The sequence below is a fragment of the Phalangium opilio genome, unplaced genomic scaffold (assembly GCF_054372755.1).
Source record: "Phalangium opilio isolate 3A_F unplaced genomic scaffold, DU_Popi_V2 ptg000246l_1, whole genome shotgun sequence".
NCBI classification, from domain to species: Eukaryota; Metazoa; Arthropoda; class Arachnida; order Opiliones; family Phalangiidae; genus Phalangium; species Phalangium opilio.
The window spans coordinates 312348-334622 of NW_028324225.1; the positions used below are offsets into that span (position 1 = coordinate 312348).

Here is a 22275-nt window from a genome sequence, read left to right on the forward strand (position 1 = left end):
AATTGTTTTAAAGATAATTGCACACACTGAAGTTTGTAAAATAGTTCAATATACTTTCTCGGGCCATGGGGCCTATTTCGTAACTTTTTTAGCGAGTTATTGCAAGTGATTACTATTAGTTTAGGGGGTACAGTCAGCATAAATAGACATAAGACTTGGGTGTCCTCAAACTTAAGTGTTGCATATCTCTCAATTCCGCTCGTGCTTATAAGACTATTTAAAATATTACCGTATTTAGTTATCACGACATCGGGTTGTGAAAATGAAAAAACCGATAAACGTTTACTTTGACAATCTATGTTTTTACAGAAGCACGAACGAAGTCGCGACACAACCCTCAAGGTTTGATGACACCCCATATTAATTGGATATTTAGACCAAGCCCTGACATAAAATCGGGTGTTTTAGCGATATATATCATAACTCACTGAAAATGTTGCAGAATTTTCCCCCATATCCGTTAGGATTTGTTATATGACGACTGAATAAGTACTTACATTTCAGAGGAACTATCTATAGATACCCCAAACTGGGAAGCACCAAAATCGAAAGCATTAGGAATGCCTACCATTGACACCTTTGCAATTAGGGAAGCAACCCTTGACTCAGTGGGTGTCAATGGCTCCGAATTGCTTGCTCCACATTCAGTTTTATGGGACTCCCTCGATAGAATTGCCACCTTTTTGCGCACCTCTCTTTAAATAGCTCCACTTTTTTAAATTTCTTCAGGAGTGCGGTTTTGACGGTGAAGTCAACGATTGGTTATTTCCTGCCACCTACTTCTCCTCTCTTCAGGCGTCTTCCCAAAGTCATTGATTACCAATGAACGAACAGACTCCAACTGAGTTAATAACGTGTCAAACTCGTCATGGGTATATGGCGCCTTTTTCAGTTTTTAGCCGTACTATGTTTAATTCATTACAATAATTACAAATAAATCTTAACAACTTTAGAACATATCAATATACATTTAATTACAACTTGTCAATTACAAAGGAATAGGAAAATAACTGTTTCACAAAACAAATAAAACTTCACTCTGCCAGTGAATTTAGAAGTACATTCAAATTTCACATTTACATTTAGTCTCTCAGTCCCAAACTTTATTTCTCAACAAGGCTCAAATCTAACTCGTATCTTCTGTTCTAGTCTGTAGTGATTCATTTTATTTTTGTTATCAATTCATTGTATTACATTAGTATTATCATTTGGAGCTGTATGGCCATTGTAGTGCTAGCTCGACAAATAAAAAGAGAAAAAAAACAATGACAGAAAAATCTGGGTGACATAGGTAATATAATAATTATAAGAGATGACCCGACACTGATATATCGGTTTATCCGAGTATCTGTATCTCTATAAATTATGCCTTCATTAAGCTTAGGTAATTGTGGTTCGTGGAAAATTCTATATTATCAAGGTGACTAACAACATGGAAGATTAGACGTTTAAAACGTAATAAAATTACAATTAGTTTTCATACAAATGTTGAAGCACATTCTTTACACGAAAATATATACATTACTCAACATTACACCATGTTACCATAACAAGCGGCTGTCTCTAGTATGTTGAATTCATTCAATAAAGACAAAGCAAATATAGAGCAGACAGCAACGAATAACTAATTTGAAATAACCGGTAAGCCGGCACGAAATTACTGTTTAGTTCATATAATAGGTGGCGTTTATAACTTAATTTGGGGTTAAAGGTTACGGCACTGACCTTTGACGATAAATTTACACTGTACACTGACCTTACACTGAGATTCAGTTCCACTTGAAATGCTAACTGAACTGAATTGTAAGGCTTATTTTTGCCAGCTGAACCTTCAATCACTGATCCTAGGAATGTAACGTCATCGGTGAACGTAGCCAATTAGAAGGCCAAGGGCAATGGTTGACGGCCCAACCAGCAAGCTTAGGACAGAAGGAGGAGCTTAAATTTTCTGCAGAATACGGCCGCTGAAGCAAATACTGTAAGCAAATTTCTGACGTTCATTCTAGAGAGCCGGTAGGCCCTTCTAGATAAGATCCCACACGCTCTTGTAATGTTAAAAGAAACTTCAAAGTTTTTAGCTGATTTTCCCATAGGAATAACATGGGGTTTTTGGTGCTCCAGCTAAAGCGAAGTTACGTTTCGGAATACTTTCAAATTAACAAGTAACTATTCAAGGTGTTCCTTTTTCAAGTTTCATCAAAATCCAAGTATGTTAATTTCATTAAAAATGTAAGTACCTCAAAAAATAATTCTACAGCAGACGACGCTAATTTTTCATTTCACCGCCTTGAAATTTTTACTTGATGTTTTTCAATTAATATGCAACTGTAAAATGAGAAAGTAGGAAAGGGGGCCTAATTTCACGACTCACAAAGAATTTAAATTAAAAGAAGACTAAGAAGTTCCCAGGTTACCCGTTTAAAGGACTTATTGTCAATGACTAACAATATTTACCAAGTAATCCATAGCAAGAATTGACAGATGCCGTAGTTGAGGGCAAAAATACTTTATTTCAGAACAAGAAAAAACGCGTCTGTACTCTACTGTGACTAGTGAGCGGGTGACTTCTTTACAGACGGAGGCGGCGGTTTTTATTCCCGCGAAAACGTTTTTTAATAAATTTGACAGCAGTGACGCTTAAGGCACCGTTTGTGAGAGAAATAATAAGAAAATCAAAAACACTTTATGAAGCAGACGACGAGAATGGAGATGGGTGTAGGACGGTAACATCTCCCCTCTAGAGGAGTCGTCGGTCTTCAGGGAGAGGGTGGTCCTTCGTCCTTTTTTCGGCCTATTGCGGCGGCGGGCCTTTTAGGCCCCGCTCCGTTTTGGGCGCGGCTTGAAGCAGTTCTTTTCATGGTGGCGCCCCACGACATAGAGTGAAACGCTCATCGGGAACCATATTCGGCGGGGCACTCGTTGGCCGTACCTATGGTTCCACGGGAAGTGGCGTCAAAAAGTTATTACTTTGCGTTCCGAACAGTTTCCCACGGTTCTCGCGAGATTGATTAACGCGAAAAGTTAAAACTCACTAGAAGTCACATCTGTGATTGCATGCACGCGTAAATAATTTTCTACGTCCGGGCGAGACCGAAGAGTCTTGTGCGGATAATTAGCTGGAGGGTGATAATAAATGTCCTGTTCAGGACCTCCAGTAATATCTCACGTTTCCATCCTTTACGGAAAGGATTTACAAATCGCATAGTATTTATGGGAACAGGGTTGGACAATTCCGTATCGTCTTCCTCAGATTCAGAGGAAGAACTGGAATCGTAAGGGTGAGATAGAGGAGAGCGAGAGACTTCTCCCTCGAGCTCCTATCAGGAGAGGAAGGAGGAGAAAGGTCTGGCGGTATCCGATTCACTCGGAAAACCGCTGGAGGATCTGAGAATAAGACAAATTCGTCTGGTTCAGATTCCTCGGGTAGATCAGAGACTTCTGGGAAGGACTCTGGTACTTCTTCCGACGAGGAATAAGAGGATCCTTTAGTGGATGAAGATGAGGATGACGATGAGGTTTCTCCAGATGACTCAATTTGCGTTTCATGTTCTCTCAACAATCGTTGTCTTCTTTCTCGTCAAGTCTCACGAAGTTCGTCACCAGTACTGACTCCAGCGTCCTGAAGTATAGGCATTTATTGTGACGTTGTAGAACTTGAAGATGAGGATGACTGGCTTCCGTCCGGTTGGCAGACATCTTTATTTGACCAATACAGTTTTAAATGAGCGATTTTCTCGATCCCTTTATTTTCTCCAGCCTCTGGGTCTTCTAAATGATATCGCAATCGATCCATCTTCTTTGCGATCTTGTAGGGACCATTCAATTTGGGACATAACTTTGCGGCAACATCACGTGCCGCTTGAGACAAAGGATGCGTCTCCTTCCAGACAAGCGCACCAACGGGAAATTCAATCCCTTCCCGCCTTTGATCGTAGTAGCGTTTCTGGTGTACTTGCGCTTTCTTGGCAAGTTCCTTTGACAAAGCAAGTTGCTTCGCAAAAGCTGAGAGCGATGCGGACCTTTCACCAAAGTCCGCTACTGGCATACCCACGTCCAAGTCCCAGGGAAATCTCGGTTCCCTACCCATGTTTAGGTAGAAAGGAGTTCTTCCTGTTGTGGTATGTGTAGTCGAGTTGATGGCGAACTGAATGAATGGCAAGTTCTCATCCCATCTTCGGTGATCTCGACCAACGAACATCGAAATAATTTCGCCCAGAACTCTGTTGGTGCGTTGCACGATGTTACTCTGAGGATGATACGGAGTGATGTATCGTGATTTGTTTTTGAACATCTTGAGAATGTCCTTGAGAACGGATTGTGTCCCGTTGTCGCTTACGATGGCTTTCGGACATCCGTAGCGAACTATCACGGAGACGAGTTTCTTCGCACACGTTCTGGCGGTGATGTTCTTCATCGGGTACAGTTCGACAAATTTGGTAGCATAGTCCGTGAACACCAGGAGGTATTTGTGATGGTTTCGGCTACTTGGTAAAGGTCCCATTATGTCCACTCCCAGCAAATCAAATGGCTCAGTAATGGCCGTAGGTTGCATGAGACCTGGACGTTTTCTATTGCGGGCCTTGTGCATCTGACACAAAGGACATCCGCGGACGTACTCGGTTACGTCCTGCCGGAACGATGGCCACCAGTATCTGGCTCGTACTTTGTCGAAGGTACGATCTCGACCTCGATGTCCAGATAGAGGGTGGTCGTGGAATAAGCGGATGAGTTCCCGCCGGAACCGCTGTGGCAAATACATTTTTGCTGGTTGTCTACCATAGGCCTTTCGATACAAGACATCGTTCAACAGTTCGTAGTACCGATGTCTTTGAGGATTATCTCCTGATAACTGGACTATGATGTCATTGATGGCTTGTTCATCTTGTTGGACTTTTCGCACTTCTTCCAGCGTGAAAGAGTGGTACAATGCGTTATTGGCGGGAGGAGCTAATCCGCTACTGGTTGAGGACGAAGTCGACGTCATTGAAGAGGATTCCGCTGGACTGGAATCTTCCAAAGACATGGCTAATAGCGAGACAGGCGCTCTTGATAATGCGTCAGCAACCTTGTTCTCAACTCTCTTCTTGTGTATGATCTTGAAGTCATACGTCTGCAGGTACATTGCCCAACGAACAAGTCGAGAATTGGGTTCTTTCAAAGTGAACAAACACTGTAGTGCCTTGTGATCACAGTGAACGGTATGTTCTCCAAGTATGGCCGGAACTTTCCAACTCCCCAATAGATGGCAAGACATTCCTTTTCCGTCGTGGTATATCTTCTCTGGACGTCGGTCAGTTGTTTACTGGCATAGGCAATAGGTAGCTCGACGTCATTTTGGATTTGTGACAGGAAAGCTCCAAGTCCGGCGTCGCTAGCATCCGTTGTCAGGATACACGGCAACTTAGGGTTGTAAGCCGCTAAAGGAGGCGCCATGCAGATCGCATCCTTGATGGCCTGGAACGCTTCCTGCTGTTCATCTGTCCACTGGAATGGAACGTCCTTCTTGAGATGGTTTAACAGGGCAACGATTTTGGAATACTGCGGGATGAATCGAGAGTGCCATCCCGCCATGCCCAGAAATCTTTGGATTTCTTTCACTTTCTTTGGGACGGGAAAGTATACTATAGCCCTAGTCTTGAAAAGATCAATATGAATCCCTCGTTCATTGACAATATGCCTTAACACGGTCGCTTCGCTTTGCGCAAAGCGACATTTCTTAGTCTGAAGCGTAAGTCCCGCTTCAGACAGTCGGTGAAAGACATATTCCAAGGCTTGCAAATGGTCTGCCCAAGTACTGGATGGAATGGCGATGTCATCCAGATAGACACAGATAGAAAAGTGATGTCCATCCCTGAAGACTTCGTCGATGAGTCGTTGAAACGACGACGGCGCATTGCACAGACCGAACGGAAGTACCTCAAACTCGTACTTCCCCGCGTGCGTGATAAAAGCAGTCTTCGCTTTCGCCTGCGGATGGAGATCTATCTGCCAATAGCCGCTCTTTAAGTCCAGTGCTGTGATGAACTTTGGGGCACCCATTTTTCCTAACAGTTCTTCTATTCTCGGAAGCGGATACTGATCTTTCACGGTCACTTTATTTAAAGCGCGATAGTCGACGCAGAAACGTATCTTTCCGCATTTCTGGTGGACAAGTACCACAGGCGCCGCGTAAGGACTAACGGATGGTTTCACGATTCCGTCGCGGATGATTTCGTGAAGATGATCTTCAATTATCCGTTTTTTCTCGTCGCTAACACGATACGCGCGTTGACTAACGGGAACATCGGTGGTAGTGTGTATCTCGTGATAGACTAAGTTCGTACGTCCCGCTTTTTCCGAAAATAGTTTTGGAAATCGTAATAATAAAGTTTTTAAGTCTTCCTTCTGTTTGGGACTCAGGGTAGGCGACGCGACAACTTGTTCAATATCCTCGATAATCCGAGGGGTTGGAGTTTTTAACCCAGGGAGATTAAGCACGAATGGAAACGTTGTTCCGTCAATCTGACACGTTTTTGTACCAAAATCCAAAACGGCACGATGTTTATAAAGGAAATTTTTTCCCAAAATAAAATCGTTTGGTAGTGAGGGAACTACGTGAAATTCCTGCTTTAGTTTCAACTGTCCTAAGCGGAAGTCTATTCGCGCGCGTCCCTTCGTGAAGGTATAACGTCCATCGCCTAACACTATACATTGAGTATCTTCTTCTTCCGGAAGTACTAAGTCTGGTTTTAAAGTTCTGACTAAATTGCGCCACTGATATAAGCTGATAAAACAAGCATCAGCGCCTGAATCTACTCTGGTCGCGAAAGTCCCATGCGAATACACGGCTTCCATGGCCACGGGAGGATCAACCTCACAGCGACGCACATCCATAGAGCCAATTTCCATGAGGGGCTTTACTTTCTTCGCGCGGCGGGAAGACGATCCCCTTTTTGTCTTCCCGCTTTCGCGTTTTCCGAAGCCTGTCTTTGCGCGACTTCTTGTTTGTCCGAACAGGTTGTGGCATAATGCCCTAAGAGTCCGCACTTGTAGCATTCTACGCGACTTAAATCGTTTTGCGCTGGATTCACCGGCGTAGGAGTCTTTGATCTATTGGCATTGCTTGCATTTGATGTCACAACCTTTGATTTCGGACCTCCCCCCGGCGGTTTTGTAAAAACCGCGGCTGTGGGAAAATTTCTTCTCCCACTGGATTCACGCGAGGAAGACTTTGCCCTTTCGGCAGGAAACAATGAGCTAGAAGGGGTCGCTCGTAAAATTTCTTCTGCTACGCGGCCCTTTTCTATAAAACTGCGCATTGTCCTTATATTGTCGTTAAAAACGTGGATGCGTATTTCGGGGAGGATATTATTCTTGCAAATACCAACAAGTTCAGAGTCAGTGTACGGAACGCGTAGATTCTGATTCATCGCGGTAATTTTAGCGATATACGCGTCTAAAGACACACTGTCGGATTGTTTAAATTGCGCTATTACTAGGCGGAGGGATTCCTCCGCTCGTACCGAAAAGAAATAGTCTCTAAACGCACCTTTTGCTGTACGCCACGTTAGTACTTGATTAGGCCTATTCATGTCTCTAAACCAGATTAATGCACGGCCCCTTAATATTTGGGGTAGAAGCGCGATAATGTCATTTCCAGTCATGCTGTGGTATTCAGCGAATACCGTCTAAGTCCGAAAGAATTCCGGCGCGCTTTCACCTTCAACACCACTAAATATTAAGTGAGGGGGTGGTGTTGGCCTATTTTTGGCAGCTGGTCTAGTGCCTACATTCGCTAATGTAGTAGCTAGGGTTTGAACAGTTTGTAGCCAAACATTGGCCGCTGCACCTTGCGGTAGCGGCGGCGGAGGAAGGATTCCTCCTGCCGCTTGTCCTTGTCCATGGGTAGGACTAGCACCAAGGCTTGGAGGAGGAGTGTTCCTCCTCGGGGGAGTATAGGATCCCGTCAACTGCGCGTTAATCGCGGCGATTAAAGCATGCGGATCGGCGGGATTCATGACGCGACAGTTAATGAGTTCAAGCAATGACACAAGTAATGTTCACAATAACGCGTTTAAGCACAAATGGTAATGTTAGTCTTAACGAGTCCTGGCAAGCTCGGCACTTTATGTAACCGTAAAATTTGAAAGTAGGAAAGGGGGCCTAATTTCACGGCTCACAAAGAAATTAAATAAAACTAGCAATTGAAGAAGTTCCCAGGTTACCCGTTTAAAGGACGTATTGTCCATGACTAAAACATATTTACCAAATAATCCATTTTGAAGGAAAACACCGTGGTAATCGAGATAATACTTTTTATTGAACCAAAAACAAAAACACGTCTTAACTTGAGCGCGTTACATTTACTGACTGCTGCCCGACGACTCTTTACAGATTGTAGGCGGGGGTTTTTATCCCCGCTAAAAATGTTTTTTAACAGGGTTGACAGCAGTGGCGCTTAAGGCGCCACTTCGGGACAATTTAACATTATACAAAATTTAGTATAAAAATATAAATTGAGTAAAGCAGACGACGCGGTTTTTTCCCGGGAAGGAGGTTCTGGCTGTGGACGGTTACAATATTACACTTTCAAGTCTCTACTTTCAAAATATAAAGTTTTTAATATAATTTAACCAAAGTTTCTATTTTTAAAATCCATTGGAAAATCAGTTTCGATATATAAATCTATTTGTCTTATCAGCTTGTTCGGATGTTTTATGACATCACTATGACGTTGAGGAAAAAAGCGCGGGAAACCTATACGCGCGAGCTATACGCGTCTCGAGCTCTGTCCATGCTTTAATAGCGGAGAGAGTGGCACCATCTCGCGTGTGTGACGTCAAAAACAAGAAAACGTTGTAGCCTTTCTTAAAAAGTGGGTTTTAAATAATTTCATATGAAGCATTTTCAAATGCATATTGTCAAATAACTAGAAATCGGAGAATTAAAAGCTTGATATTTTTGAATTCACAGTAATTAATTCCATCTTTTGCTATATAAATCAGAGGTTTTTCAAACGAAGCTTCTCATACCCTTTAAAAGATAAGAAATTTTAAAAAGATACATTAATCCAACATGAACTACCGTTTTCGAGGAGTAAAATATTTTGGGTACTTCACAGATATCGGATTCATCTTCACTATTATCGAAGGTCTGAACTGCCATTTTCGTTGGATAAAATAAAGTGAATATTTCACGAATTTCAGATTCATCTTCACTATTATCAGAGACTGATTTTTGGGAAGATAAGATATAGAAATAAATTTTTTAATGCTTGATGATGTTTCAACAGTAGTCTAAAACACACCTTGAACTGAATTTGCTTGCAATAAATCAAATGTGTTTGGGGCATTTTCCATCGATTTAGGACGCGTATTCGAGGCATTTTCCATCGAGTCAATTCTTTTAGGACGCGTATACGAGGAATTTTCCATAGAGCCAATACCTTTAGGACGCGTATCCGAGTCATTTCCCATCGAGGCAATTATGTCAACCACCGTACGATTTGTAGTTGAGTCACTCTCCACAGTTTTATTTATTTCTACAGCGTTCGAAGGTCTTGGCCTATTTGGTAAATTAAGTTGTCTTTCGACGCCTAGGCTCATACGGGAAAACGCTATTGCTAATGCTCTTGCAAAGCTGAGCCCCTCACGTGAAAGCGCTATTGGGCTTGTAGTTACTTGTTGCCGAGGCACCATTTCAATTGTGTTGGTATCCCTTGAAAAATGTGTTGTTGTGTCTCTAGCACGGTGTTGCGCCAAACCTCGTGTTTGGTTATCCTTTGAAGAATGCAGGGCCGGCGGATGATGTGGGTATGGTGGGTAGGCCTACCCACATGGGAAATTCCGGGTGGGTAAAATACCCACCCGGAATCTCATGGGAGTTATGGCAGAGAAATAGCCGACGAGACTCTGAGTATGCTCGAGGATGAGGAGAGGGAAAGACTGAGACGCATTGGTAGCAGTACAGCTGCAGCTCGCTGAGCCTTGCTCCTCGCCTCCTCCTCCTTATAACCTAGAGCACCGTCACCGTGCAGCATGGTGCCCTGGCCTCCCTTTATTGTGATGAGTCATGAGTAGTCTGCTTATAGTGATGGTCCATCTTCATCATTAAAGGGAGCATTCTACTGCGGATTCCGTTTTCCAGTTAGAGAGTGACGCTGTATAATACAGCCTCAGCCTGTATTTAGATTTTTTAACTCGGCAAGAAACGCTCAAATGGATAAATTCGTTGTTAGGTTGAAAAGAAAGAACGAGTCCACTGTAGATGATGTTATTATTATTGTTGTTGAGGAGGGTACGCGCCCTAGCACCGATGCCAAAGGCATATTGTGCATCCTCGTAATCAGGCCTTGAATAGGCCTGTAGCTGCAGCGTAGCGAAGAATTCGCTCCACCGTGAGAGAGGAGACCCTCGAGGGTTCCAGGGTGTGTGAATCAAAATATTCTAGTCTAAGCGAGGCGAAGTAGTCGCACTCGCAAAGTACGTGAGCGGATGTTTCTTCCTTCTCCTGACACGACCTACAGAGAGGGTCGTCGGCAAAACCCATCAGATGGAGGTGCCTATTAAGCCGACAATGCCCGGTCAAAAGACCGGTGGCCAGCCTAATATCCCATCTGCTGAGCGAAATTAGGTCCCTAGCACGAGACCTGCAGGGACCATCGACAAACAACTTTGTCTGTCTCTGGCCCTCCATGCTGTGCCAGAGCTGGTTTTGTATGACAGTCAACCTGTCATGCAGACACCGTTTGACGTGCCTGTAGGGGATGGGGACGGCCGGCTCCGGCCCCAAGAGCTTGGCCTCCGCACCCCTTTTCGCAAATCTATCGGCTTGCTCATTGCCATAATATCCGCTATGCCCTGGCACCCAGTACAGCAGAACCCTGTTGCAGGATGCCAGTCGCGCTAGCAGGTCGAGGCAGCTACGCACCAGTTGAGAAGTAATCTGACACTGGTTCAGAGCGTTCAGGGCAGCCTGACTGTCAGAATAAATTCTCACAGTCCGTCCGGTATACCCTTTGTTAATACAGTAATCTGCGCAATAACAGATCGCGGCAATTTCAGCCTGGAACACACTAGCGAAGGTGCCCAGGCAAGCAGAAAAGCCGACCCTTGTGGTTTGACAGTAATAGCCGGCGCCAGCGCCGGAATCAGTCATGGAGCCATCGGTGAACCAAATGGTTTCACCCCCAGTGCCAAGAGGCAGCAGGTTAGTCCACTCTGCCCGACTGGGGAAGTGGATGCTGAATGGCTTAGTGAAATCAAAACTGGTAACGGTTTTGTCAGAGCACATCGTAAGCGACGGCTCAAGTGCGGCGTACTCCCGAAAGAGCTTCGTATGGCTGTAATCCCAAAGTCTTGGAACCCAGCAGCCACTAATGTTGAGCCTGTAGGCTCCCATGATAGCCTCCTCCTCAATGAAGAGATGAAGAGGAAGCATGTCAAGGATCACCTCCAGGGAAGCAGTTGGGGTCGATCTCATGGCCCCCGTAACACCAATGCAGGCAAGCCTTTGAAGCCAGCGCAGGGCAGCCTGCACCGTCTTAAGCCGGACCCTTGTGCACCAGACAAGTGCCCCGTAAGATAGTACGGGTCTGATGATCCCAGTATAGAGCCAGTGTACAGCCTTGGGGTTGAGGCCCCAAGTCTGGCGTAGATGATGTTAGAAGTGTCGAGGAGAATTCTGCACCATCGTTAGACTTGGATGTGGAAAAAGTTGAATCCATTGGATGTTTTGGAAGTTTAAGACATGAGTCACATGACCTTGTTGAATCTGCTGATATTGAAACTCCTGAGAGTAAGTTTTGAAGTATATTTTCAACCTTATCTCTAACACAAGTTACGCAACAAAAATTAGTCTGCATTACAAAATACAAATTCTCATAATCTCTTTTGTAATTATAATTATAATTAAATTATAGTTTTAATTATAATTTTAGACTTTTTAGTTTCTTTACCATCTTAAAGCTATAGTAATTTAAAAGTTCATTTTTTCCTAACTTCCTAAGGGCCTAATTCTTCAGTACCAGTTGTCTTTAAAAAGTGGTCAAAAGATAATCCATGGCTTCAACTTAATAAAAACAACAAAGCGATTTGCAGTATCTGCACCGAAGCGAACGATCGAAAGTTAAACATCATAAAAGATTCGCGTGCCATCAGATCGAAACAAGCTTGGGTTGATGAGGGATTTTCAAACTGGAAGCATGGACATGAGCGGATTAAGTGTCACGCCACTAGTTCTTTACATATCCAAAGCACCGGAGCGTTAAAAAACGTCGCTAAAATTAATGTGGTACAATCGATATCAACGGCTCATTTAAAACAAATGATGGATAACCGTACAGCGTTGATGAAAATATTCAGTACGTTGAAGGCGTTGGCAAGACAAGGTCTTCCTGTGAGAGGAGCCAACAACGACGAAAATCCAAACTTCGTGACGTTTTTAAAGACTCGAGCTGAAGATGTTACAGAGCTGAAATCATTTCTGCAAAGAAATGGTCCCAAATGGCTTCATCATGACTGTCAGAATGAAATTCTTGATTTGATGGCCACTACAGTGCTGTCTAAAATCATGGAAGAAATAAGAGCAGCTGAATGTTTTTCTATTTCGTTAGATGAAACCTCTGATATTTCCAGAACAGAAAAAGTGTCAGTTTGCCTGAGAATCGTTTCTGAAGATTTCATTGCAAGTGAATATTTTATTGGATTCTTTTCAACTGCGAACACCAAGGCAGAAACGTTATTCGATCTCGTTATCGATATATTTGCCCAGTACAAGTTGCCACTCTCAAAACTCAGAGGCCAGTGCTACGATGGAGCTTCTAACGTTTCTGGAAAAATAACGGGTTTACAGTCACGAATACGGGAAGAAGAGCCTCGGGCTTTATTTGTGCATTGTAATGCTCATAACCTCAACCTTGTAGTACAGGATGGAATTGAGAGAGTTATAAAAGCGAGAAATTTCATTGGAACCATAAAAGATTTAATAAACTTTGTGCGAGACTCGCCGAAACGACTTGGACAGTTTAAGGAACTGCAAACCCGAGCAGAAAAGGAAACTGCGGATTTACCATCTCTCGCAGCCTATTGTCCAACAAGGTAATGTGTTTAATATTAAAAATACACATTTCATGAAATTTTTCAATTTATGTATTTTTACAGATGGGTAGTTAGAATAAAATCTCTCAAATCAGTAAGAGCAAATTATCAGGAGCTTATGGAATTTTTATCCGATCGTTCTGTGGACAGAGAAGTAGACAGCGCTATTAATGCTAAAGCTTCTGGATTTTACACTTACATGGAATCGTTTGAGTGTATTTTCTATTTAACAATGATGATAGAAATTTTTGATCGCGTTGAAATTTTGAATGCAGATCTACAAAAATCTAATCTGTGTGTTATTGAATCTTATGGGAAGATAGAAGCTGTTGCCGACGTTTTGAAATGTACTCGAGATTCAAAATTTGAAGAAATTTGGCGGAAGAGTGTCCAGTCAGCAACTGACTTTGAAATTAACGAGCCACAACTCCAACGTCAACGAAAAATTCCTAAGCGTATCGACCAAGGTAGGAGCGAAAATATCCAATTCAAAAACCCTCAAGATTTTTTCCGAAAATCTTACTTCGAAGTGTACGACCAAATACTCGTGTCATTAAAAAGTCGATTCGACAACGATTCCCCTCACTTCTTTAAATCGTTGGAACGATTCACCTTGGGACAGCTCACCGATGTTCAAAATATTATAAACTTTTATAAGGATGAATTTGACGAAGATAGGTTGCTCAGTGATAGAGACATGTTTTTGCAACTTCTGAAAAGGCAAAATGAGGAGGCCAAAAATTTGAGAGGGGTTGTGGATTTTTTAAAGAAGTACGAATGGAGCCGAGGGCTCATACCAGAGTTTGTACGCTTTGTTAGACTTCTCGTCACGATTCCTGGATCTTCTTGTTCGATTGAACGAAGTTTTTCAGTCTTACGCAGAATAAAGACTTACCTAAGATCGACAATGAGTCAAGATCGACTAAACAACATCGCGATATTGCACGTTTATAACAATCTTACTGATGAACTTGATTTGGAAAAATTGTTAAATAGGTTCATTTCCAAAAATGAAAAGCGCACTGCAGTTTTTGCATTGCGCGAATAGAATTAAAATTTTTAACAAATATTATCTTTTTCTCAATTACTTCACATACTACTACTAATTATTATTAGATTTTATTTTATGTAAGATAACACAACATTTTCAGAAATCAGTAGAACCAGAAGTGAGATGAGACTAGAAGTGAAGGGCTCTAGCATTGGTAATAGATCCTGGCATTAGTGAACAAATTTGAGGATTTTTCGCCGCTTCCATCGCGCCTACACTAGAGAGAAAAAAATAAGTCGAGTTCCAAAAAACTTTCCTACCCGCTTCCCCTCAACCTAAAGCGAGCGTCTCACGTTTTGGGGGGGAAATTCTGAAACCGCCACCAGAGGGCCAACCGTTGGTGTTTTATCAAGAATATTCATTTTCGCCAAGTGAAGAATTTGGTTAGCTAACTTAGCTCAGTACTTCTAGTCTCATCTCACTTCTGGTAGAACACAAAGTACCCACCCGGAATTAACACGATCCGCCGGCCCTGGAAGAATGTGTTGTGTTTCCAAAGCGATGTTGAGCCAACTCTCGTGTTTGCTTTTCCCTTGAAGAATGTGTTGTGTTTCTAGCACTATGTTGTGATAAATCTCGCGCTCGGTTATCCCTCGACCAATATGCTGTGTTTCTAGCACTATGGTACGATAAATCTCGCGCTCGGTTATCCCTCGACGAATATGTTGTGTTTCTAGCATAATGCTGTGATAAATCTCGCGCTCCGTTATCCCTCGACGAAAATGTGGCGTTTCTAGCGCTGATTCGTGCCATATCTTGATTTGACCTTCGTCTTTGATGGTCCATTGCAGATGTTTGATTGTCAGTTGAAACATGGGTTGTTGTGATTGTGAAAGGGTGTACTAAAGGAGAATATTGTTGTCGTCTAACTTGGAGTTGGATGCTTGAAGGCGCTTTTGCGCTATGCGGGGAAATGTTCTTGAAACAGCTGTTAAGCAAAATAAACAGAATTTCTAAGAGGGTAAATTAATTTTAACTTTACCCTCATTGAGTAAAACCGAAACATTTAATGGCTCTAGCATTTTAAAGCCAACTGTTATTGGGTGTTTTGTAGATAGTGAAACTATAATCGGTATTTTAATCTCCTCTGAATATTCATAAACACTTATATTAATAGTTGTTGCACCAAAAATTTCATCTCCAAAATCTTCAGTAGAATGAGTAATTGCGGATATAACAGTGTATTTAATTTGGGGACTAATCAACACCACACACTTTGAGCGATTGATATAAAAATCACAGCTAGGGTAGCTTATCCTACAAACATTCTGCCATGAAAAAATTAAAATTATAATTTAGGTTATATACGCTTACCCCCGAGAAAAAGATAACCGAGGCTTAACACTCATACGAAAAAAACAAAGGAATAGTTATTACACCATTAATTTCAATTACTTAAACTATTACTATCGTTAATTCATATTTATTCCTAATAATACATTAGTGCTATTGACTATCGCGCTCTTAGACTACGATCTGACGCCTGTTAATCGCTCCACCTCCCCCCTCTCTCTCTCTCTCTGGCACCCCCACTAGCAGCGCACGAAATGCTACGATATAGAGTAATATCGGTCACGGGGAGGGTGACGTTAAACTCCGCCCATTCGCCCTTTTGGAGGCAGAATTTAACATGAGCTCTATAGCCACCAGAAGGTGACTCCATCTGTTGGCTTGTTAATTTCATTGGCTGAAAAACCAATGACGTCTCACCCCCCTCAGCAAATATAACTCTATTCTCTCCTTTCACGTACAAGAGCCGGTAAGATTTGTATTCATCCCGGGGATCTGCTCGACGTCGGGTCGAAACCCGGTCGAAGAGTAGTGTTTATTATTTCTCCATCTTCAAAATTATTCATTCAATTTTCAAATTAAGCGCGAAAATAGGCGGGGTTAGCACGTCAAAATAGGAGGGGCAAAATGCGTAAAAACGGGGGTAAAAGAAGAGGTAATGAATTTTGCGGTATAAATGCATAACTTTTTGTCGCCAGATGGCGCAAAAAAGTAAAAAATGCAGATTTAGTGCATAAAGCCATCGAAGGCTTAAAAATGGAAAATACGCCTGAAAAATTTGAACAGTTTCTTTCCACCCTAAACTTAACCGAAGAACAGTATAAAATGCCGTTACATTTCGCATAACCAAAAAGACAATTCTTTTGAGAAGATCTCCACAAGAAATTAGGAATAATCCATATAATAAGAAGATTCTGGACTTATGGGTTGCAAATATGGATCTACAATTTGTTGTCCTAGACGCTTACGCATTCGTAACATACATTATATCGTATATTGGAAAAAGTAATCGTGGAATGTCGCTACTCCTAAGAGAAGCTGTCAATGTTGCGAAAAAGGCGATAAAAGCATTAAAGGTAGTCTAAAAATTATTGGGAAGAAATTTCTTAATTCACAAGAAATAAGTTCTCAAGAAGTGGCTTTTGAGCTCTTCAACAACCAGTTTCTATGTGCAGTCGTAGAGTCATCTACATTAACACTACTCCCGCTGATGAGCGAGTTCACATTATCAAGTGTAAAGAAGAACTTGAACAACTTGCGGAAAATAGTACAGATGTTTTTTCTGCTGGATTGATTGAGCATTACATGGCAAGACCAGACGTATTAGAAAACACCTCTTTGGCTGAGTTTGCAGTTTGGTTTGAATTTTACAAGTTAAGAGAGGCAAAACAAATGACATGTACCACGAAGAAAACCTACTAGATGAGAATGAAGAAATTAATGGCAATTTTATAAAGTTAAAAGATGCTTCTGATTTTGTCTCAAAACGACGCTATGCAAAAATAATTTAGTTTAGAAAGTACAATATGCAATACGATATTCAAAACTTCTACCGAGAGCAACTCATGCTGTATTAACCATTTCGAAATGAACAAAGTAAATTCGGAAGAGATATATAATCAAAATTTGGAATTAGTTTCACATCGTCGAAAGGAGTTCGTTTGCGAATCTGACGAAACAGGAATGGAACAGGCCATTAAAGAAATAAATGAAAATATATACCAATGGTCAATGAATTGAACATTCAGCCAATGATTAGACATCAAAATGAAAGAGACAAGCATTGCAGTATGGATGACCCTGGTTATAATGTCAATGCGCTTGAACTTGCAGTTGGTGATATTGAAAGAGATATTGCTCCTGCAAGTAATAGTACTTCGTTTACAGAGACTCCTTCTGTTGTTGTTTCTCGTGTATGTGACCAAGAATACCGCGCCATTGTGCAAAAACTCAATGAAAAACAACGTGAAATATTAACTACATTTGCATCACTTCAAACCGTCGCAGATAGATCCGCTAAAAGTTCTTATAACTGGCGGGGCTGGCGTTGGAAAGAGCCTTTTAATCCAAACAATATATGAAGCTGTAACTAGACAAATAAACAGTCAACATGGTACTGATTCCTCAAAAATAAAGGTTCAAAGAACAACTTATCCGGGAAAGGCAGCATTCAATATTGATGGGTATACTCTTCATTCTTCATTTAATTTGAACGTCAATCAAATCTCTGGTCCAATGATGCCATTGGATTCTGATTCCCTTAATAAAGTGAGTCAACCACTTAAATTTAAAACTTCTCATTATTGACGAGATACCTATGGTTGGAGTAAAAATTTTCAATAACATTAATACGAGGTTGCAAGAATCATGGTTACATCAAAATCATTTGGTGGTATTTCTGTTCTTCTCGTTGGAGATTTCAATCAGCTTTCTCCAGTTGGGGATATTTTTGTCTTTCAGCGAATGAAGGAAAGAGATAATTCGTACGCACCCCTTATAGATTACCCCTTGTGAGAACAATTCAAGTTGTATGAGAAATCATGCGCCAAAAAGATGATAAGGTGTGCGCAATGACTTTAAATCGAATGGCTACTGGATGCATCACAAAGGAGGATGTAACACATTTTACGAATTTAAAGGTTACAAATAACTGAAAGCCAAGTACAGACGCTATCCACTTATTTGCAACTAACAGAGAAGTAACTGACTAAAACGAACTTAAACTTATTTTTTCTCTTGAAAACTCTGCGCAGTCAGTTGCTTTTGATTCGGCCACGGGAGATATTTTTGAATTCATAAAGAAAACCGTTTTAAATCACGTAAAAGATCTTGACGCATCAAAAGCAAACGGTTTACCTAGGCATCTTTCTCTCAAAGTTGGATTAAGATACATGATGACAGTTAATGTGTCTACATCCTATGGTCTTGAAAATGGAAGGACAGCAAAAATTCGCCAAATTAATGTAGCACAAACACCAAAAGGCGTCAGTATTCCTATGTAATTTGATGGGGAAAAGACTGGTAGAGATTTAAGATTGAAAAGACATCCCTTAATAAGAGCTGCCAACGCAAATGGCAATTGGACCCCAATAGATAAAATCTGAGGTCTTTTTGTAGACGCCACGGACAGCAAAATATTTATATATCTAGGAAACAATTTCTTCTTGTCCTTTCTGAAGCCATAACAGTGCACAAGAGTCAAAGAGATACATATAACGAAGTAGTTGTCCATCTAAATGCCAAAAAAAAAGTCCCGCTTTTGGGACTTTTCCCTTTGCTTGTATGCTTAGTGGTACAAGTATGCCAAATTTCATCATTCTAGCACCACCGGAAAAGCCCTATAGGTTTTGATGATGTGTCAGTCAGTCAGTCTCATAATGTGTCATTTTCACATAGGATTATCACACAAACCAAATGAGTTAGAAAGCTGGAAGTTGGAGGACTTCCTAGGATTAACACTGTGCCCTGGAGGTGCAAATATGAGTGGTGTACTATTCCCCAGTACCGAGTTACGAATGGGTGAAAATGAGGCTGAAATGTTTCGGGTAAAGGATTGCTGGTAGTGCACGACAACTTGGCGGGTGCACTGCCGTGCACCCAGATTTGGTAGCCCTACTCGAATCTTGCATAATGTTAAAAATAGCTGGTTTTTTAAATCAAGGGACATTGGGCGGCCTTTGGTTGACTCACTACTGCATGGTCGTTTAACTTTCCTCTCATATCCAACCCCATTGTTGTATAATCGTAAGTTTGCCAATTCAGGACCTGAATTTGGGCAAAAAGTGTGTTATATTCTTCAGTAGATGCAAAGCCAGTAGTACTTCAATTGCTTACAATCGTTCGAAATTGTAGTGAAAGAAAAATTGCCTGTGGAATTTTTCTGTAGGTCTTGTTGCAATCGCCTAATCGCAACACGAGGAGAAATATTCTCTAACTTTGAATTTTCCAAAAACGTTTGCAGACGTGAAACTTTTTGCTCTAACTCTTTTATCTGAGACATCGCTGATGTGAAAAAGCTTTAATGAGCAAACAGTCAAGATAAAAAATAATAAATATTAACATACCAAAGTTACTAATCTTTAAAAGCTCGTCTTTGTTTGAAAGCTTAATTGCACATTCTTCAACAACGGCTTGTCCTATCTCCACTTCAGAACCAATATTCTGCATTAAACCTTCTGGGTCATCATCAAGTTTCGTAGCTGATAGTTGCACATTTTAAGGGTAATAACGGTTCCCTAGGTAGACTAGTAAAATGTCATCTCTGTGCTTGATTCCACTTGAATTAAAGTGCACACCACATACGACACTTGTCCTTTTTGGTTTCCAAATAATTCTTCTTTGAGGTTTAGCTACAACATCATCATCTTCATAACTACTCTGAATTCTTGAAATCCACTCGTTTCTTAAAATGGGATCTTTAGGTAGCTTATGAAAACTTTTTTTCAGTAAAGAACGATGACCGCGGCTGTTATTAGTACAGTTCTTTACGCAAAATACTGAACCTTCTTTCATGTTTAACTTATTCATTATTAATAAAATCAATTTAAAGCGGTTAATTTAATGAAAGTTGTTAGTAACTTGGATTTCGCCACGTAAGCCTCGGCTTTCTAAAAGCTCCATTAAAGGAGACGAATGCTCACTTTTCTACGAGTAAGCATCACTTTTTAAACTGAACTGAACTTAAGTTTTACACCCCTTATACCTCCCCTCTCGACCTCAAATCCAGTACTACTGAGGGAAAACAAAACTTCCAGGGGTATTTTTTTTCCTGGTCTATTGCCAATAAACTAGTCATCTGTTACCGAGGAAGTATTCATTTCTCTTACTAATGGTGGGGAAAAATTTGTAAGATAAGCACATCCTGCAACAATGTTTTCAGCCATATCAGACATAGAAAGGGGAATGGGGCTGTCAAACTATGGTAAGCCTTAATGCGACGGATTGCTCGCTCAACATGCACCCTGACTTCAGCTATACTTTTGGTTTTAAGAACATCACCTGTTTGCATTTGAGGATTCCGGCTCGCTCTAAAAAGTGGGTGTATATTCAACGTTAACCCTTTCGGGAGAAGGCTCTCTATCTCAAATCCCTTATTAGCCATAATGTCACCAGGTTCTGACAATAGGCTCATCAGCTTACTGTCATCAACGATGAATTTATCTGAATACGCACCACCATAAAGTTTAGAAACAAAAGTAACGGCATTTCCAGGCGAAATTCCAATTAGTCATTTTAAAGTGTTGTAATTCTTGTAGTTAGAAAATGTACATCGCTGCGCAGATATAGATGATGGTCTCTCTACTCTGAACTCTGTACAATCAATTATTATACGAGTATTTGGATATTCGTGAAAGTATGCAGGCATAGTCGCGTATATAGCTTCCCTCGTAGGGAATAAAAATAAATCTAGAAGGTCAAAATGCAAAAGCGATATCCAAGTAGTTAGTATTGTGGAGACCGTGCTTTATGACACGGAAGATATTCTTGCCAGTTCCTGCAGTGGCATGCCTAACCGTAATCGAACCATTACCAAGAAAAATTCATCTTCCAAATCCAAATGGCGTTTATTGCAGCTAGAACTATCATAATCTTGTTTAGTTTTCTTTCCATTCCAGTACTGCATGACTTTGGCTTTCTTCTTTAGGTAAGTCAGAAATGACTCCAAAGTTCCATAATTTATGAAACCAGTGTCGAAAGCACAGACCTCCGGATTTCCTTTTATAAATGATATATTTAACAGTTGCTTTCTCAGCTTCTCAGCGTAAAATTTCCATTTTTCCTTATTTTCATTCAAACTTTCGACTTTGATTTTACTTTCTTTAAGTTCAGATTCCAACTTCTCAGACTTTGATTTCAAATTTTTTAAATCAATCTCAAGCTTTCCGTGTCTTAATTAATCTATTTCTTTATCTATTTCAGCTAATTTTAATTTTAATTGTGACACCGTTTCTTCTAATTCTTTAACCTTATTTGCATTACCACAGTTGCATCCCTCCTGACTAACACTCGGCTCCAAAGAAATATTTTTATCGATTTTAGCGGAACTGCATTCATTAGGTGTTGCTAATTTATTGGCCAGTTTAGTGACAAGTTGTGTGACTGATATTGCTTCTGATTCACCTGGCGAATCTTTACTTATCGTCGTTGTTTGAGTAATCTCTCCAGATGCTTCTGGATTTTTTTGAAGTTCTTCATAACCAATGTCTTTTCCTGCCTCGTCATTTTCAGTGACATCAGCGATAGGCGTCAAGATTTTTCCCGTTGATGGCGCCTTAAGTTGAATACAATTAACGCAACCGCTGTGTACTAACAACCATTATCATTTATATAATTAGCTTACCCCTTTATCAAGTAGCGATGGGAACACTGTTGGATAGACTCCTTGTTTTAAAATCTTGTTTTTATAGTGGAGCAAAGGCTTAAAATCGATTTTAGTGAAGTGAGCCGAACACACTTTCGAATTTTTACTGCGATTTAATACCGTTTCAACAGAATGTGATATTATATTAATGACCCACAATTGGCATAAACTCTCATCAGTAGGGAAAGAATGCCACGATAATCGTTTATTTTTAATAGATTTGTTTTTGCACCGTTGAACCACGCAAAAATAACCTCCTTCCTCCGCCATTTTTAACTTTTTTTCGTCAGTACCGGAAACCACAGCTCTAACCGCTGCGCGCGCACTGCCCTCAAATGTTTTCTTCATAACTAGTAGTTCGCCCCGAGCCCGCTATGGCGCCAAACGTAATATTCAAGTGGTGTATTCTTGATTAAAAGAATTAATTTTAATTGAGAACAACTGCGAGTTTCAAGTCCTCTTTATCACTATCATAGTGTTGGGGGTCTATTTGATTG

The 22275-nt window shown here is 41.0% G+C and overlaps 3 protein-coding genes and 1 pseudogene across 3 annotated transcripts; 1 reads left to right on the forward strand and 3 right to left on the reverse strand.

Moving 5' to 3' along the window:
- Positions 1–8876: 8876 nt before the first annotated feature.
- On the reverse strand, positions 8877–10018 carry LOC149611134 (uncharacterized). The gene is made up of 3 exons (XM_089858455.1): positions 9885–10018; positions 9287–9543; positions 8877–9209 (listed from the first exon to the last, which is right to left on the reverse strand). Exons 1-3 carry the CDS (start codon positions 10016–10018, stop codon positions 8992–8994), a joined length of 609 nt encoding a protein of 202 aa, XP_089714581.1. The 3' UTR covers positions 8877–8991.
- LOC149611135 (zinc finger MYM-type protein 1-like) lies at positions 10017–14124 on the forward strand. Its single transcript, XM_089858456.1, has 5 exons — positions 10017–10047; positions 11635–11775; positions 12002–13076; positions 13140–13291; positions 13352–14124. The coding sequence occupies exons 1-5, from the start codon at positions 10017–10019 to the stop codon at positions 14122–14124; spliced, it is 2172 nt and encodes a 723-aa protein (XP_089714582.1).
- Positions 14125–19487: 5363 nt separating this feature from the next.
- On the reverse strand, positions 19488–21040 carry LOC149611136 (uncharacterized; annotated as a pseudogene).
- Positions 21041–21044: 4 nt separating this feature from the next.
- LOC149611137 (uncharacterized) lies at positions 21045–22091 on the reverse strand. Its single transcript, XM_089858583.1, has 2 exons — positions 21758–22091; positions 21045–21688 (listed from the first exon to the last, which is right to left on the reverse strand). Exons 1-2 carry the CDS (start codon positions 22046–22048, stop codon positions 21311–21313), a joined length of 669 nt encoding a protein of 222 aa, XP_089714709.1. The 5' UTR covers positions 22049–22091; the 3' UTR covers positions 21045–21310.
- Between the last annotated feature and the right edge of the window lie 184 nt (positions 22092–22275).